Source organism: Arachis ipaensis, chromosome B09 (genome assembly GCF_000816755.2).
Source record: "Arachis ipaensis cultivar K30076 chromosome B09, Araip1.1, whole genome shotgun sequence".
Lineage (NCBI taxonomy): Eukaryota > Viridiplantae > Streptophyta > Magnoliopsida > Fabales > Fabaceae > Arachis > Arachis ipaensis.
In genome coordinates this window covers 25,786,980-25,804,464 of record NC_029793.2, presented here as the reverse complement: position 1 = coordinate 25,804,464, position 17,485 = coordinate 25,786,980, and the positions used below count along the sequence as shown (strand labels likewise).

At 35.9% G+C, this 17,485-nt stretch overlaps 2 protein-coding genes across 2 annotated transcripts; one reads left to right on the top strand and one right to left on the bottom strand.

Annotated features, from left to right (window-relative positions):
* Window positions 842–2,246, top strand: LOC107617694 (pentatricopeptide repeat-containing protein At4g38150-like). Its single transcript, XM_016319520.2, has one exon. It carries the CDS (start codon window positions 976–978, stop codon window positions 1,906–1,908), a length of 933 nt encoding a protein of 310 aa, XP_016175006.1. The 5' UTR covers window positions 842–975; the 3' UTR covers window positions 1,909–2,246.
* LOC107617693 (DEAD-box ATP-dependent RNA helicase 3, chloroplastic) lies at window positions 2,356–9,300 on the bottom strand. The gene is made up of 10 exons (XM_016319519.2): window positions 8,686–9,300; window positions 7,943–8,073; window positions 7,448–7,862; window positions 6,751–6,849; window positions 6,339–6,563; window positions 5,342–5,719; window positions 4,246–4,389; window positions 3,631–3,726; window positions 3,274–3,530; window positions 2,356–2,860 (listed from the first exon to the last, which is right to left on the bottom strand). The coding sequence occupies exons 1-10, from the start codon at window positions 9,139–9,141 to the stop codon at window positions 2,773–2,775; spliced, it is 2,289 nt and encodes a 762-aa protein (XP_016175005.1). The 5' UTR covers window positions 9,142–9,300; the 3' UTR covers window positions 2,356–2,772.

Below are 17,485 nucleotides of genomic sequence, written 5' to 3'. Positions count from 1 at the left end.
ATGTCAGATCGGTGACACGTGGCATCAGGTCAGTGACACGTGGCATGCCACGTGGCACTTGACATGTAAAAAAGTTATTTATAATCAAAATAGTCCTTGAAAGTTCAGACGTAAGTCATATTCATCCCTAAAATTTTAAAAATTAATCAAATTAGTCCTTATATAATTTTTTTTATTTTTTCTTGATAATATTAAATTTAAAATATTTTTTGATACTACTAATTTTAATAGAAATATAATTGACAATAAAAAAAATTAGTAATTGTATCTTTTCTTCTTAAAAATTTGTTCAATAAAATTATCTCTCTCCTTTAATTCTTGTCAAAATCTCTCTTATTCTTTTCTATTCTAAAACATTTTTCTTACATTATTACATTTTGCTGGAATATATATATATATTACTAATTTTTTTATTGTCAATTACATTTCTATTAAAATTAGTAGTATCAAAAAATATTTTAAATTTAATATTATCAAGAAAAAATAAAAAAAATTATATAAGAACTATTAATTTTTAAAATTTTAGGGATGAATATGACTTACGTCTGAACTTTCAAAGACTATTTTGATTATAAATAACTTTTTTACATGTCAAGTGTCACGTGGCATGCCACGTGTCACCGATATGACATGTCAACCAATCATCTTGTGACACGTGGCATTAGCCCTCCACGTCATCATCCAACTGACGGAAGGACTAACGTTACCAATTTTAAATTTTTCGGGGACAAATTTTATTATCTTTTTTTTTACGGGAACTCGTTTGAAGAATGAGCTATTTTTCGGGACATTTTAGGGTGCATTTTTGTTATGTATATATATACACACGGGATATACGACTTAAAAACTTTTCATTAGGAGTTGGGTAATGACTCATGAGCTAAGAGTTTGTAACTTTGTATTTCCTTCAATGCATAGAGCACAATAGCAGCACTCTATCAAATAACAAAGAAATTCGCAGAGAGACACAGCATCATGGCATCGATGGCCTTCGCTGGCACCGCCACCACCAGAGCCGCACTCTCATCTCTATCACGCGCCTTCTTCTTCTCCTCCTCCCGCACCCGCACTCCCACCTACCTTCTCCAACCACCACCCATCTCCGTCTTCTCCTCACACTCACACCCATATCCCAAATCTTACAGCTTCCACTTCACAACGCGCCCATTCACCTCCAAGAAACCCAACACCACAATCGACACCAAACTCAACTTCTCACTCTCCGACTCTGACTCCGACTCCGATGAAGACAGCGTTGTTGCCGCCACCAAAGACAACAAGAACAGCAATAAGGGAAAGCTACCACCCCCCTACGACCCATTCAGCAAGAAGCCACCGATACAAGAGCCCGAGGACCCCAAGGACCTGCAAGGAATCTTCCACAACATGAGAAGCGGCGACGGCCTCATGAACCATGCAGTTAAGATGTTCGACGCATTGTCCAAAGAGGGTCTCACGCACGTGGCGCTAGAGCTCTTCGCTGAGATCAAGGACAAAGGTCACGTGCCGGACGTGGTGGCCCACACGGCCATTGTTGAGGCCTACGCCAACGCGGGCCGGCCCAAGGAGGCTCTAAAGGCCCACATGAGAATGCTGGCATCTGGGGTTACACCCAATGCATATACTTACGCTGTGCTTATAAAGGGGCTTGCTGGTGGGAAGGTTTTGAAGGATGCCAAGAGATTTGTGTTGGAGATGATGGATAAGGGGATGAAGCCCAGTGCCGAGACTTACACGGCGGTGTTTGAGGGGCTGGTTAGGGAAGAGAAGGTTGACGAGGCTATGGAGTTGTTGGGGCAGATGAAGGAGAAGGGGTTTGAACCTGATGAGAAGGCTGTGAGGGAGGTTATGAGCAATAAAAGAGGACCAGTTTTCAGAACTGTTATGAACGTTCTTTTTGGAAAATGAGCAGTATGTGTGATTTTGGACTTGCAATCTTTTCAGTAGGGAATTGAGATGTTGAAGTCAATTGTGGATGTTGTCTCTTTGCTTCGTCATCAGGTTTCTCAGTTCATGAGTGAGAATGACTTTTTTTTTTTTTCCCCTTGCTGTGCAAAACTTTAAGGTCAGTACTCAATACTGGTATAATACTACTTTAAAGTTGCCAAAATGTCATTTTTGCTTGTAAAATATTACTTTATTTCACACCCATTAAGTCACCTCTTTTACCTGCAAATGACATAAATTGGCATACTACCTTCTTTCTGCATCCGTGTCCAAATAAAAAACGTAAGTATTTAAATTTACATCTAAATATATGTTTTTGATTAACCAATTTATCCAAAATAACATTTTGAAACGGGATTCTAATACTATATTATTTTAGATGAGATTGGTGTTTTTGCAAAATCCTGATTGCAGCATAATGACCAACTTGTAAGATGATCTTCATCTCATCAGCAATATCATGATCAATTGGAATTCGTAAACATTCTGCATAACGCCATACTATTAAGCGACGCCATACTATTAAGCGGTTAAACGGACAAAACAGGGCCACATAGTTACTGTTCTTGCCAAAAATGAACACAACCCCAGTACAAATTACAAATAAATTTTACATCATTAAATACATCTTGAATGAGCTAACCAAATACATCGAAGACCCAAGGCTAAGGCCTCTGGAGATTTCCCCACAACAGAAAAGTGTCTTTGATTCTGTAATCCTTCTGAGCAAGCATCTTTAAATTTCTAGAACCCAACAGGCCATCACCAGTGGCAGCAGTAGATCAAGCCTTTGCCGAGGTGGCGCCAAAATTGCCGATACATTAACTAAAAGAAGCTTCGCTTATTGGGACAATCTGATGCCCGATGCCCCGATTCTCCGCAATTAAAACAGGCCCCTCCATAGCTACCACCCCTGCAAGTCACATTTGGATGTCCCATCAGTTGAACCCAAAGCTTATGAGATTCTTCCATAGGAACAAATCTAACAACTCATCTAGACACATCAAACGTGGCTCCCACCAGCAAGGTTATCAAATTTCAAGTTAATTTGTAATTTGTATACCCTACGGATTCATAATTTTAGATCTCCAATTTAGATATTTATAAGCTCTTTGAATTCATGTTGAGCTTTACTATTCGAGTTTACCTAGAGTTTAGGTGAACTTTCAAGTTTGATTGCCGTTCCCATCTAAATATTAGTTGTTAGCTTATGTTCATTCAAGAATTATCCTATGTCTAAGTTTCACATGGATAAATCTTACTATAACTTTGCATCTCAGGAAAACAAAAGAAAAGCTATTATAACTTGTTTGATGATATGAATACCTGCTTGATTGTCTACCTCCAATCAGCCAGTCATCACTGCTTTTTCCCATTCGAGACCGGCTGTTGCCAGATTTAAAACTTTTACTCCCTCTCCCGTATGAACTACCAAAATCATCGTCAGAGCCTCGGTTTCCCCCATATCCTCGTGAGGTTTTAAAACTTCTCTGATCCCTTGAACCTCTTCGGTTACTTCGTTCTCTGTCGGAAAACTTCCCGTAGTAATCATTTGCAGGTCCATCATCTTGCAAAGCAGGTAACTGCCAATACAAAGAGGGAAATGAGATTGCCTTTATGAACTGTTTCACATAAATAACAAACAGTTAAGCATTAAATATATTAATCGAATATTTCATTTACCTTGGTGATCCTGGAAATAGTGTTTCCAGGTGGCAAATCCTTGTTGAGTAACTCTTTAGCAATGTCCTCTGGAAGATCAAAAACAGCTCCTTGAATCTGACATTAGGTATTAACAATGTCAAGTAAATTGAACAGCATGGGTTCGTTATCTTGATAGACAATAGTAAAGAAGTTCCTAACACTAAGGATGTGTTTGGAAGAGAAACTGAGACTAAGAGACAGAAACTGGAAGACAGAGGTAGAGAGACTGAGACTAAATTAAGTCTCTGTATTATGTTTGGAGCAAAGTGTATCGAACTGAGTTATATCTTAGTATCTTATTTGGTTCAAGATAGATATGGATATGAAATAAGAATATTTATTAAAATATCCTTAGTCATTAAAAAAAATTTCATGTTAAAGTTTTAGTCCCCATCTCCAGAAATTCCAGTCCCTTGTGTTCCCATAATGGTACTGAATGGACTGAAATTGTGTCCCAAGGCTGAAGTTTTAGTTCCAGTCTCTGACCACTAAACACAATACTGAGTCCTATTCCTCCAGTCCCAATTCCAGTCCAGTCTCTGGAAACAAACACTACCTAATAGAACAATATAGTTTGCATATGAAGTTACTAACCCGGTCATCTGCAATTACATGTATTTTTCCAACTTCATCAGCAGCAGGAGAATACACATCAGAAAGAAACCCAGTGACCGATCTTGCAGAAAGAAATCTTCTAGAATTATCTCCATCTCGAGTGAGTTGCAATGTAACCCATCCCTGCATTTGACGGAGCTTTCAATTAGCTAATCAAGTACATTCTCCGAAACAGCATTTATAAGATTAAACGAGGTAAGGCAAATAAAATATAATTTTGGATCAACCTTCACTAATTTTTATTTTTTTGTATGTTATCTTAACACTAATCAGGTAATAACTATATTTTCAAAAGCTTAACTAAGCAAACATTAAATTAAAACCAGTGATATTATACGAATATACAATGGTGTCAGATATAAGAACTAGGAAGAGAAAAAGAAATTACTGAACTAAATCATATCCCCAGAAGACATCAAGTTGATATCAGGCATCAGCAACTGGTTTCCAAGAAATGTAAAAGGAATATAGAGAAATGCTAATGGGCAAGGGTCCAGGCAGTTGGAGAGTGCCTAGTCTTTCCCCCAATCTACTATCTACCTAACTTGAAGCCTGATTCACACTATGCTTTCCCTAGCATAATATATCCTCAACCAATGGCATCCACTCCTCTCAACTGCCAGATCAGCAGTTTCTTACAACGTGTATGCTAACCCATGGACATTTCTTCCTCTTGCTTCTCTTCCACTGGGTAGATTATATTTATTGTAGGGATTCTATCAGTATTCCAAGTTAACTGGTCTTTAGAGTAAGGTGAACATCTATTAAATTGATGAAAATTATATTCCATCTGCTGTTTAGCTAGAGCAAAATTAGATTTTTCAATTTCATGTTCTGGACAGATTTTGTTACATGAACACCATTTCTATGTTTAGCTTATTGCAAACTTTTTACATAGCCACTGCCTGAATAGAAGAGAAGTGTTGTGTTAGGCCAAACGTAAAATTCTGTTGAATCCCAATGACATGGATTAACATCGTTTACATAATGTTGATGAAAGAACACTGAGAACCAATAAATACTTTAGAAATTGGAATGGCTCAAGTTGAAATTGAAATATAAACTTCTCCAATACCTGCTCATGGTTGATTAATGAACGGGATGATGGAGGTCTACAGAATCCACTGAGCTGTGCTAGTGCAGCTGCGAGGGCACTAACCCCTTGTTTTTCAACCAATTTTTGTGCAGTTGCAGTGAAGAACTCAACAGACTCTGGATGAACTCTCTCAAGCGTAGCAACAACTTGTGCAGCAGATGCCTCCAAAATCTCTCCGATAGCTGGTGGACTAACAAATTCAAATTTACAGCCAACATCACGCTCAAGGGATCTAACTGTTCTCCTCTGGCTACTGGTGTACATCAGAATGGCAGTACCTTCTTTTCCAGCACGCCCAGTACGACCAGAGCGATGCACAAAAGTCTCAGGGTCATTAGGAAGTTCGTAATGGATAACCTGAAAGGAATTTCATTATGTTGAGAGCAGACAAATTCAGTAATAGTCAAAGAAAAGAATCTTCAAATTAATTCAGATATAGATCTTCTACTGCCTCTGGAGGTAAACAGAAAGAGATTGAGATGAAAAATAAAAAATAAATAAACAAGTTGCTATTTGGACAAACACAATTTATCAAACAAAATTATAACTGTTAAATCAATTAAATAGTTTACAGTGATCAAGATCGAATGATAAGGTCAGAGGCAAGTGAAATATATCATAATTGACAAATTGAATTCTTCTTGGACAAGCAAATCACATTTAAGGGTCAAGAAATCCCAATTTCAAGATAATCAAGTCCTCAGCTGTCCTGGAGACAATATATCTCAAGAACCCAATTTGTAGACATAAGTTCTCAGAAATTTACAGTTAAATAAATGACTAAATTCCCAATTAAAAATGTCAATTTTAAAATAAGAATTATCGAAGTATAGTGTTCACCGATTGAACCTAATTTAGGACTAACCATTGAATCAAAACTGGATAATAAAAACATAAAACTGCTAGTACATGGGAAGAATCATACAATAGCGAAGACCAGAAAGCACCAAGGGAATATCAAGTCCCTTGAACTTACCAAATCAACATTGGGAATATCAAGTCCACGGGCTGCAACATCCGTGGCAACAAGAACAGTGAACTTCCCTTGCCGAAAGCCATTCAATGTTCTTTCTCTTTGATGCTGAGATATATCACCATGCAGAGCTTCAGAAGCTATACTATTTGTTAATGACAGTGATACTTCATCGGCATCCCTTTTTGTCTGTGTGAAAACAATAGTCTTTCCACCCTTTGCATAGACCTAAAAGTCGTAGACATAGAATTTTAGTTAAATTCAGTGAAATCATTGTACTGCATTCTATAATCAAGATATTTCTGGTATAAATCATTGTACTGCATTCTATAATCAAGATATTTCTGGTATAGACCAGCAACTGACATGGCTTCCATTCATCTAAGGATGGACTTTTCAGTTTCAGTAAACTTACAGTTATAAGATCAGAAAGAATTGTCCGCTTTGAAGTGGCAGTGGCTGACATAGCATAAAGTTTGATCCCATTAGCAAGCTTTTCTTCTTCATCACCGACCTTATTTAAAAGAAAAGGAAAAAGTGGGTTTTGATAGTCAAGATTATTCTACAATAACTTGAACATTGGTAAACACAATCACAGTTATTTGATAGAGTTGGAATTAAAAATGAAACTAGATGTATCCTGCTAATGTTATTATAGACTCCACAGTGCTTCCCCTTCTCTCCAAATCCACTTGTATCAAACAGACAAACATAGAACAAAATGGTAACAAACAGATAAAATTAGGATTACGATGAGGAATTGCAACTAGATTTACAGAGTTGAACCCAAAACGTGCTATATTACAAGCTAGTAAGCCATGAGGTCAATGCTTTGATAGGTTTATCAAAATTTACAACATAAAAAAGACTTCCCTTTTCAGTCAAGTAAGTTTTTCCGTTAGCATCAATATGCTTCAAACATTCAGGAAGAATACCATCAGTTAGTCAATACTGTTTTGAAATTCCATGTATAAAATTAGAAAGAAAATGCTGTCGACACGCAACAAACTACATGCTATAATCTATGTTTTCCACTCCACTGACAAACGATTAAGAAAACTATGCTCTGTGCATAATAGGGATCAGAGAAGTCAAAAGCAACAAGAATTTACCAAATCAATTGTCAACGGATTGTTCAGATATTTTCTTGATAATTTCTTCACCCAACCCGGCATTGTCGCAGAGAAAAGCATTGTCTGCCGCTCAGATGGGACCTTTTCCAAAATTACTTCCACATCCTCCTCAAACCCAACAGCAAGCATTTGATCAGCTTCATCAAGAACCAAATATTGAACTTCACTCAATTTAAGGCTGTTCCCATTTATTAGGTCAATTATTCTACCAGGTGTTCCAACCACTACATCAACACCACGTGAAAGAGCACTTTGCTGTGTTACATAAGAAACACCACCATAAACACAAACTGTATTCAGATAAGGCGCAGATTCTTTTATCTCCTTCTCGACCTGCTTCGCTAACTCCCTAGTAGGTGCAAGGACCAATACTTTAGGAAGACGGCCCGAACGCCTGCAATAAACAAACAAATGCATCAATATATCAAGCAATCCTAAAACAAATAGGGTGTATTGTGCATGAATAATATTCACCTGAAGGAACCTTGCTCATCATCAGTGAGGCCTTTAATAATGGGAATCCCAAACGCCAATGTCTTCCCTGTCCCAGTCTTTGCCCGGGCAATGATATCTCTACCTTCTAAGGCAGGCACTAACACAGCTCTCTAATCACCAAACAGAAAGTTAGTAAATTTGCAAGGAGGAAAGAAAACTAAGAGTCCAACCAAATCCACAAAAGAATTTGACAGAAATCATACAATACAAAATCAACATTAGTCAAAATAAGATAAACCCAAATCCATATAACTATAGGTGTTGAGTTAAATTTAACAAAAGCAACTAAAGCATGTATCTAGCTTCCAATAAATTAATAGAAGCAAGCGAACACTCAATGAACATATATAATTATAATGGGTGCCACATTTCATGGGGAGAAAAAAACGAAAACAGTAAAACATAGAGCCCTAACCCCAAGCAATTGATATAACACGACTAATTTCAAAAACTAGCACGTCTTAAATGATCTATATTCATTGTAGAATACAATTCGTGTATGAATTTGAATGAACTATCTTGTATTGAAAATTTTTATAATAAAGTTTTGAAATTTCTAACAATAATAATAATTTTAATAATTTTTTTCTTCGAGGAATGATCAAAACACAAGCACCTTACATGTCTATACTATAACATTATATATTACATAATATAACATCACCATTCCGAAATAAACCATACATGAAAATTAAAATTAAAATCAAATAAAGAACAGAGACCTGAATTGGGAAAAGGCTAGTGATTCCACGTTTCTGGAGCGAGTCGACGACCCTCGAAGGCAAGCCAAGCTTCGAAATATCGAGCTCATCTTCTCTTGAAGCAATAAAATGAGCGTCACCGTCACTCTCATACTCATAACCAATTTCATCATCATCGCCAACACCGTCAAAACCAAAACCCTTGAAGGCTTCTTCGCTGAGTACGGAAGAGTCATTAGCTGTCACAACTGCATTAGAAGTAGGAACAAAACCGAGCCTGCGCCTATTGCCGTCGTTAAGGTGATAATGAGCTCTGAGAACGGCGTTGAAGTGCGACTTGTTGTCAAACGACAACGAAGGGAGCGAAACGGCGTTGGAAGAACCCGAAGCTGTTGTTGTTGTTGTGGACGTTGCTCTCTTGTGGAGTTCGAGAGCGTGGGTTTGGTATATTGAAGAAACGCCAATAACGGAAACCATTTGAGCGTTTAAGTGATGAAAGGAGTAAGAATAATAATTGGCTTGAAGAAGGAAGGGGAAAAGGGAGAAAGAAGGAGAGGGGAGAGGATAAGGTCACTCTCTCTCACGCAGCTCGGTGGAGAAATGGATGACCTTATAAGCCTCTAAGTTGCTCTGCTAGTATAAGCGGCTTTTTATACAGGGAGTGGATAATTAGCGGCAGCTCCGAGGTTTAGTTGGGGCTTTGGGAATAAATAAATATAATTAAATACAAAAATGTTATTTGGACACCACTTTTAAGCCATTAATTCAGCCACTCTCATTGAAATACATCTTTATACGGTTACGTATAAAGATGCATTAGGATTCAAAGACAATACAACATGTTAAGAGTTTTTTCATCGCGCCAAAAATCTTCTCTTTCAATCGCAATTTTTTCTCTTCTCCGTAGAGGAGTTCTATTGCATGCACCTCACTTCTCTTCTCTACGATCGCGTCAACCTCACTCTTCGCTTTTTTCTGTTCTCCATACTTCTCTCTGCTCTGCTTTGATCCCGCAATTCACAAAAATTCTTCTCATCGCCATTTCTGGTTCTTGTTATCTTAAGGTTTTGATTATAACTTTTGATTTAATGGAATCTATAAATTTGAATGATGAGATTTGTGTTTAATTTACTTCGTATGTTAATTTTTTATTCCTGATTTGATTTTAATTTTTCGATTATCCATTTTTTATTCCTGAATAGTTTAATTACATATTTGATTTCTGATGGAAAGTCTAATTGCTCCAGTTGATCCATGTATTCTGTGTGTTGAGTTTTGGTGATCTGTGTATCTAATTATACAAATATTTTTTATTTGTGATTTCATTATGTTATTTAGGTCCTTTTATTTGGTTTCAAAAAGAAATGCTTTTCAATTACATTATGTACATTGTGTGATTACATTCTGAAAAATTTATGCTATAAATTTGTGTAATGAGAAAAATATTTAGCCTCTAGATTAAAGTCAAATGGGTAGTTTGCACGTTTAAAATTTCTGCATTTGCTTAGATTAGATGATGATGCTGATTCTATGAATGTGTGGGATTTAGTGCTATATTTGACTGTTGAATTTGATTATCATGTTTACTGAGTTTATTATACTCAAGTTCAGTGTCATATTTGACTACTGAGTTTGATTATACATGTAAGCCGTTGAGAAAATTTTACATATGCATATGGCTCTAATTTAATTTTAAGTTTTTATTATCCATTTTTAATTTTTTATTTGATTTTAAACTTTTTATTATCTATGTTTTAGGTTGTTCCAACTTCCAAGTATAGGAATAACATTTTTCTCTATGAAAGATTATGAAACTTTTTATACTAATTATGCAAAGAAGGTTAGTTTTTCATGGAATATAAGAACTATTAAGTGGGATCAAAATAGACAGATTACATACCGAATCTTGGTATGTTCTAGAGCTGGTTATTGAAGATTAAAAATTGATCTCACTAAAAAAGACAAATCTAACTTCCGAATAAATTGTGAAGTTAGGATTATTGTGAAAAGGAATAAGAAGCTAGAATATGTGTTAACCTTTGTGAATATCTTTTTAATAGTTTTAATTTTGATTTTACATGTTGCAATGTTGTAATGGACCTCTTGCATTTTTTTTCCTTTATAATAGTTTTAATTTTGATTTTACATGTGATTAGTGAATTTACATTCAACATTCTAAATTATCTGAGATTCTGAGTTATTATTAATTTAAAAATATATTAAAGTTGCCTTGTTTCAAATGTTATTGATGTATATAGTCTCTATTCTTCTCGTAGTTGATTTGGGGCTTATTCATTTGGAATATATAAGTTACTTTGGTTAAAATAGCATTTAAAATTTATAGTAATTCTAAAAAATTTGATATCTATATATAAATTTGGTGTCATACATCTACATGCTGGCATAAGTCATAGTAAAAAAAAAAGGAGTTACAAATACTAATAATTAATGTAACTAATAAATGGAGTTGATGTTGATGCTTCAATTAATTAAAGATGGCTTCATTTAATTTATATATATGTACAGGAAACCATTTTAAACTTTTAACTTAACTTCCTTCTTTATCAAGATTTACATTTCATCAAATTTTAGATCGTACCATGAAAAAATAACCAAACTCAATAGTAATGTATAAACAAATTCAGTAAACATGTATAATCAAATTTAGTAGTCAAATATAGCACTGAACATGAGTATAATCAAACTCAATAAACATATATAATCAAACTCAGTAGTCAAATATAGTACTAAATTTGAGTATAATCAAATTCAGTAAACACGTATAATCAAATTCAGTAGTCAAATATCAAATATAGCACTGAACCTCAGTATAATCAAACTCAGTAAACATGTATAATCAAACTCAGTAGTCAAATAATCAAACACAGTAAACATGATAATCAAATTCAATAATAAAAAAATTGCTAACATGATAGTCAAATTTAGTAGTAAAAATTCAGTAGAAAATTTTTACAATCAATTCTTTCTCCCTCGATGTGTCCCAAATTTTTCTCGGACTTTTCTTCTTTCATCTCTAATTATTTTTCTAAGGTTTCCGTTCCAACATTTGCATACAAACTAACTTAGGAGGCTTGTAGTTTTCTTTGTCTTGGTGCTTTTGCCTCCTTCGCAGTATCCAAACCTTTCTTTTATTTTTTTCTTTCTTTTCTTTTTATTGGCAATCTTTGGGGCTTCCTTATGTTGTTTTTCCTTTTGTTTTTCCCCTTTCATTTTTTCATGAAATTGATAACCCTTTGCTAGCTCCAAAATCTTAGTTCGGAAATCATTTTTGATTCTCTTTCTACTCGTTTTGGTGCAGTCTTCTTTCGCATTTTCCAAAACTAGCAAATTAAACAACCAAAATCCAATCAAATTCAAAAGGTAAAAAAGTTAAAACTGAATAATCAAATATCAACTATGCTATAATCAAACATGTTTTAATATCATATTTTAAAAGCTGAGCATAATCAACCAGACTCCAAATCATATCACAAAAATTCAGTTATAATCAAACATGCTGTAGATATCAACTATGCTATAATATCATTTTAAAAAACTGAACATAATCAAAATCATTCAATATAATAATCAAACATACTCCAACTCATATCACAAAAATTCAATTATAATCAATTAATAGTCTACTAATAATTAAGAGCTCGAGGAAAAAAAATAAAGAGAACTGACCTCCTATATTATCAAATTCCTAATAAATCAAGCTACTCAATAAAGTTAAACGAAACAACTATAATATCAATCAATTGTTAAAATTAGCATATTGAGACTTCAATTCAAAATCCTAACTTAAATATTTTTAGTATAAATTTTTGTTTGAGAGTACAAACTATGCACACACAAATTGATTTATAGAAGCTCAAAATGAAGAATGAAAATGCAATCGAAGAAGTTTATAGAAGCTCAAAACGAACAAGAAAAATACCGAAGAAGCTGATAGAAGTACAAGGAATAGAAACCTACCTTGCAGAATTAAACAAGAAAAATGCAGTAGAAGAAATTCGTGCCTGAGACAGAGAGCACCGCGCCCGAGACAGAGGAAGGAGAATCGCAATCGCGTTTGAAAGAGAGCGAAGGAGAATCGTGTTGCTGGAGAGAGAGGGAAGGAGAATCACTCTTGAGAGTGAGAATGAGGAAGGAATCGCGTCGGAGAGTGAGAGTGAGAGTGAGAGTGAGGGAAGGAGAAAGAAGAACGGTTGTTTCAGCACGTGTAAAGAGTGAAAATGAGGTTGAGAGTGGGATTTTGATTTTTAATTTTGAATTTTGTATTGTATACAAGGTTCAGAAAACTGGACCGGTTATCAAACCGCTCTAGTCACTGGTTCACTGGTTCACTGGTCTAACCGGTTTAACCGGTGGTTCAACCGGAAAAACCGTTTTAGAATAGAATAATAAATAAATTATAAATACACATCCTAAAACATATATGAAATCAAAAACAGCCACAGCAATAAACATTAATAACTCTTTCTACACAATGAACATCAACAATTATGCAGAACAAATTTGAGAAATTCAGCCAGTCAACAAATATGCAAAACCAAGTCAGTTTCCATCAAAAAAGATGGATCCTTTTTTCTTCTTTCTAACTATGCTTTATTGCTTTCCCAGTACCCTTTCCCCCCCATTCTGCTACTGCATAATTCCCTTTGAACAAAATTAAACACTTCCATTCAACTACAGACTGCTCCAATTTTCTCATTCTTTCTTTTAAGTGTTGCCGAATTTCATGATTTTTCTATCATTATAAATTTACTCACAGAGGCAAAGAACAAAGATGAGCAGAGGAAGTCAGTTCACAGAGGCAAGTCGAAGTTCACAGAGGCAAAGAACAAAGATGAGCAGAGACGAGTTACTCACCGCGCGACGATGAAGACGATGGGACGGGCTACTGCCTGCTGGTGTTGAGAAGATAAAGACGACGCAGATGGATGGCTACTGGGCAGGGAACCAGGCGAAGAAGGAGGGTTACTTGAGCTGCCGACCAGGCGACGGCGGTTGCGCTGTTGACCGGTGACCGCGGCGACGAAGGAGGGCGCGGTGGCAGGCTAGGGTTCGGGCGTGGAGGGTTCAGTCTTCTCTGTTCTCTTCTCTCACGCAGATGAATATGACTCACTGATTCAGAATTAGGGATTCGGGGGAAGAAAGGGGGGTGGTTGGGGTGCAGGGTGCTCTACGGGTCGGGTCGGGTTAAGGGTTTCTTTTTTTAAAAAAATAATAAAACGGCGTCGTTTATGCAGAACCGGCCGGTTACCGGTTCAGTCCAACCGGCCGGTTCGCCGGTTCGTTGCCGGTTCTTTCCAGAACGGTTTCTGCAGGAGGACCGGACCATTTGCATCGCCGGTTTGCAGTTAAACCGGTCGAACTGGCCGGTCCGGTCCGGTTTTCAGAACATTGATTGTATACGTAAAAAAATACGATGGCTAAAAATAGTGGCTGAAAGTGGTGTGCATGTAGCAAAACTCAAATAAATAAATTATTTTTTTGAAATTTTTTTGTTTCAGTTTCAGATGGTTTATATTTATGAATTTTTTTTTATTATGAAAGGGGCCTAAGGCCCAAGCAAAACCTAAAAAACTACATTCTCATTACTCTGAAAAACAAAGTTCTTCTATCAACTTCTATCAATGGTGCTAGAAAGGAGAAGGGAAACAAAATGGTGGAGGCCTGGCAGAAGGTCGTGCTCATGCTTAGCAAGAGCATTGATGTTGTAGTTGGCTTCCTTCTGAAAGTGGTGGACTCTAAACTAGCTAGGACGTGTTTGCAGGTTCCTGGTCACGCGAATGAGAGGCATGTAGCCATGGAGAGGGCTTGGGTCTCCCTACAGCAGCTTCACAGTGCAAGTAGAGTCTGTCTCCACTTTGACCTTACTCAGACCCATCTCAATTACAATTTTAGTTCCCATATTAGATTGTCCATAACTCAGGAATTGTGATTGTAACTTTTCTAATATTCATCATGAAATCTGTAATGACTTTGCCATTTTCGTCCCTGATAAGGCCACTACAGGATCCCGATTTGATTGCACAAATAAGAAATCCGTCAACATTGACTTTACATCATCCTTTTTCCGGCGGCTTCCACTGCACTAGAATGAAGTTCATCAATCTAAGTGCTCTCTTGCTCTTTTTGTTAAACTCCATAACTTTCTCATAGTTCTTGGCAATACCTTTAATTTCTGAGATAATTTGCTGGAGAGGGAGTATCTTGTTTGAAGATTAAATTATTTCGTTTTCTCTAGATTGTGTTGCAAGTGGTAAGAAAAAAAGTGGGTCATGAAGTCCCATTTTATGTTGAGAGGCCTTGCCCAGGTTCTCCTTAAGGCCATCCGCGAGGGTGTGTTTGAAGAAGGATTCTAGGAGGACTATAATTGAGCTGCTCATCCATACACTTCTGGCATATAAGTAGCCTCGAAACACATGGATCAGACTCTCTACCTGGTTCGAACATCTCTATCAGCTATTATTATCAGTAAGTCCTTTACTCCTTCTCTTAGCATTCGTTTATAATGCATTATGACATAATAGCCAAGAGAAGGTTTTTAGTTCTGAGGAACTCTAGTCTTCCAGCAAAGACTATAAATCTACTCTGAATAATTTTTCTCTATATAATAAGTATTATATGCAGTTTTGATTGAGAATTCACCTTGTGAGTTTAGTAGCAAACTGAGTGAATCAAGTCAGAGAGGGTTGAGAAGCTTTAGCAGTGCAAATAAGATCAATCATGTTTTGTGGCACAAACCGAGCTATCTTCTCCCAATCTTAATCTCCCTCTATTGTAGCATAATCTTCTAGTATCTCATTCTTCTTATCTTCCTAATTTGACTCAGAGCTAGCTCTCTAAGCTTATTAATCCCTGGAATCCAGTGAGTTGTCTAGAAATTAATTCGTTTTCCATCACCAATTCTTCAAATGAGATTCTTCTGAAATTGATCCAGAACCTTAACAATCACCTTCCACACATTAGAAAAATTTGTCTTTCTTACAACTTTAGGAATGGGACTGTCTCCAAACATATTTCGCTTTCATTACCTTCACCCAAAGGGAGTGATTATTGTGAACCAAACTTCAATCCAACTTCATGAGGAATATGTTATTAGTTTCCTGAGTTTTACATAACCCCAGGTCTCCCATATCTTTCAGGCTACAAATTTTGTCCCAATTAATTAGATGAATCTTCTTATCATCAATGTTCAACCCCCAAAGAAAGTCTCTGCAGATTTTATCTATATGGTTGTAAACTTTCTTCAACATCTTCTTGGTCTATATCGTGTAGCTAGGTATGGTAGGCAGCACAGATTGGACAAGTATGCTTCTTCCTTCTAACAAGAAAGTACGCATGTTCCAGCTAAATAATTTCACTTGCATATTGTCTAGGATAGATTGAAAATGTTGTCTCCTGTATTTTTCATGAATGAGCAACACTCTAAGGTACTTACCTAGGTTGCTGGTCAGCGGTATACCAAGTTCCATGCTAAGCTCTTCTCTAACCGTGTGACTCACAATTTTAAAGAAAAACATGCAAGACTTGGCAAGGTTGACTTTTTGTCCTGAAGCTTCACAAAGCACCTTAAGAGCTTCCTTAATGACTTGAACTTGGCCTTTATCCACTTTCACAAAAAGGACTAGATCATCTGCAAAAAAAAGATGAGACAAGTGAGGAACACTTCTAGCTAGTTTAATCGGTCTCTATTTTTTTCTGCTCAATAAGAGAATTAATTAAATGAGACTGCTTTTCAATGCATAAAACAAAAAAGTATGGGAATAAGGGATATCTAATGTCTCTTACCAATCCGAAAGCTTCTGACGGAGACCTATTCCACAAAATATCCAATGAGGGAAAAGAGATACAATGATGTATGGCGGGTTAATGTTCAAATTCGTCCCTGAAAGATCACGCGATCTTCATTTTCGTCCCCGAATGATTTTTTAATCAAATTAGTCCCTGAAAGATAAACTGTTAGTCAAATTAGTCCTTCCGTCAATTGGATGATGATGTGTCACGTTAAGTGTCACGTGGTAGGTCAGTGACATGTGGCACGCCACATGACAAGTCAGTGGCCCACGTGTCACTTCACATATAAAAAAGTTTTCTATCAGTCAAAATAGTCCTTGAAAATCCAGAAGTAAGTCATTTTCATCCCTCAAATTTTAAAAATTAGTCAAACTAGTTCTTATATAATTTTTTTTATTTTTTCTTCAGAAAATTATCTCTCTCCTTTAATTCTTCTCAAAATCTCTCTTATTCTTTTCTATTCTAAAACCTTTTTCTTACATTACAACATTTTGCTGGAATATATATATATATACTCAAAATTGAAATGTATGTATTTATTAACCTAAACAAAGTTATATGCTCAAAATCAAAATTTATGTATGTTAACCTAAACAAAGTTATACTACTTTTTTTTTTCTACTACATCTTTTTTTTTCCATTACGGTATTACTTACATATAGGATATAATGGTAGTGATATTTAGAGTCAAATTCAAGAAGATCCACAAATTTTGCTTTAATTCCAAACTTTACAAAATATTGAAAATTTGTTGGTTATCGATGAAATCCAAGACCTCGAAGAGGGAAACAAAGACGAACAGAAGTATGGAATTCGTTCCCGAAAAGCCAAACATGTAGTTATTTTTACTCATACTAAAAAATCAAAAGATTCTATAGTGAAGATAGTCGCACGTAATGACAGATCACGGCCATATTATTAAAAGCTTGGGGTAAAAACGGATTTCGTTCGAGTGCCCGAAAATAATATTCTAAAGCTTTTGTATGTTCTCCGTTACTTGTGTTACTTGTGT

Bases quoted from the DNA above. Each gene is read 5' to 3' on its own strand.
- LOC107617694 (XM_016319520.2), top strand. From the start codon at position 976: ATGGCATCGATGGCCTTCGCTGGCACCGCCACCACCAGAGCCGCACTC.
- LOC107617693 (XM_016319519.2), bottom strand. From the start codon at position 9,141: ATGGTTTCCGTTATTGGCGTTTCTTCAATATACCAAACCCACGCTCTC. The intron at 5,720-6,338 runs GTAAGTTCAAGG...AATTCCTTTCAG, and splicing joins ATATTCCCAATGTTGATTTG to GTTATCCATTACGAACTTCC. The intron at 3,727-4,245 runs GTTAGTAACTTC...ACCTAATGTCAG, and splicing joins ATGTAATTGCAGATGACCGG to ATTCAAGGAGCTGTTTTTGA.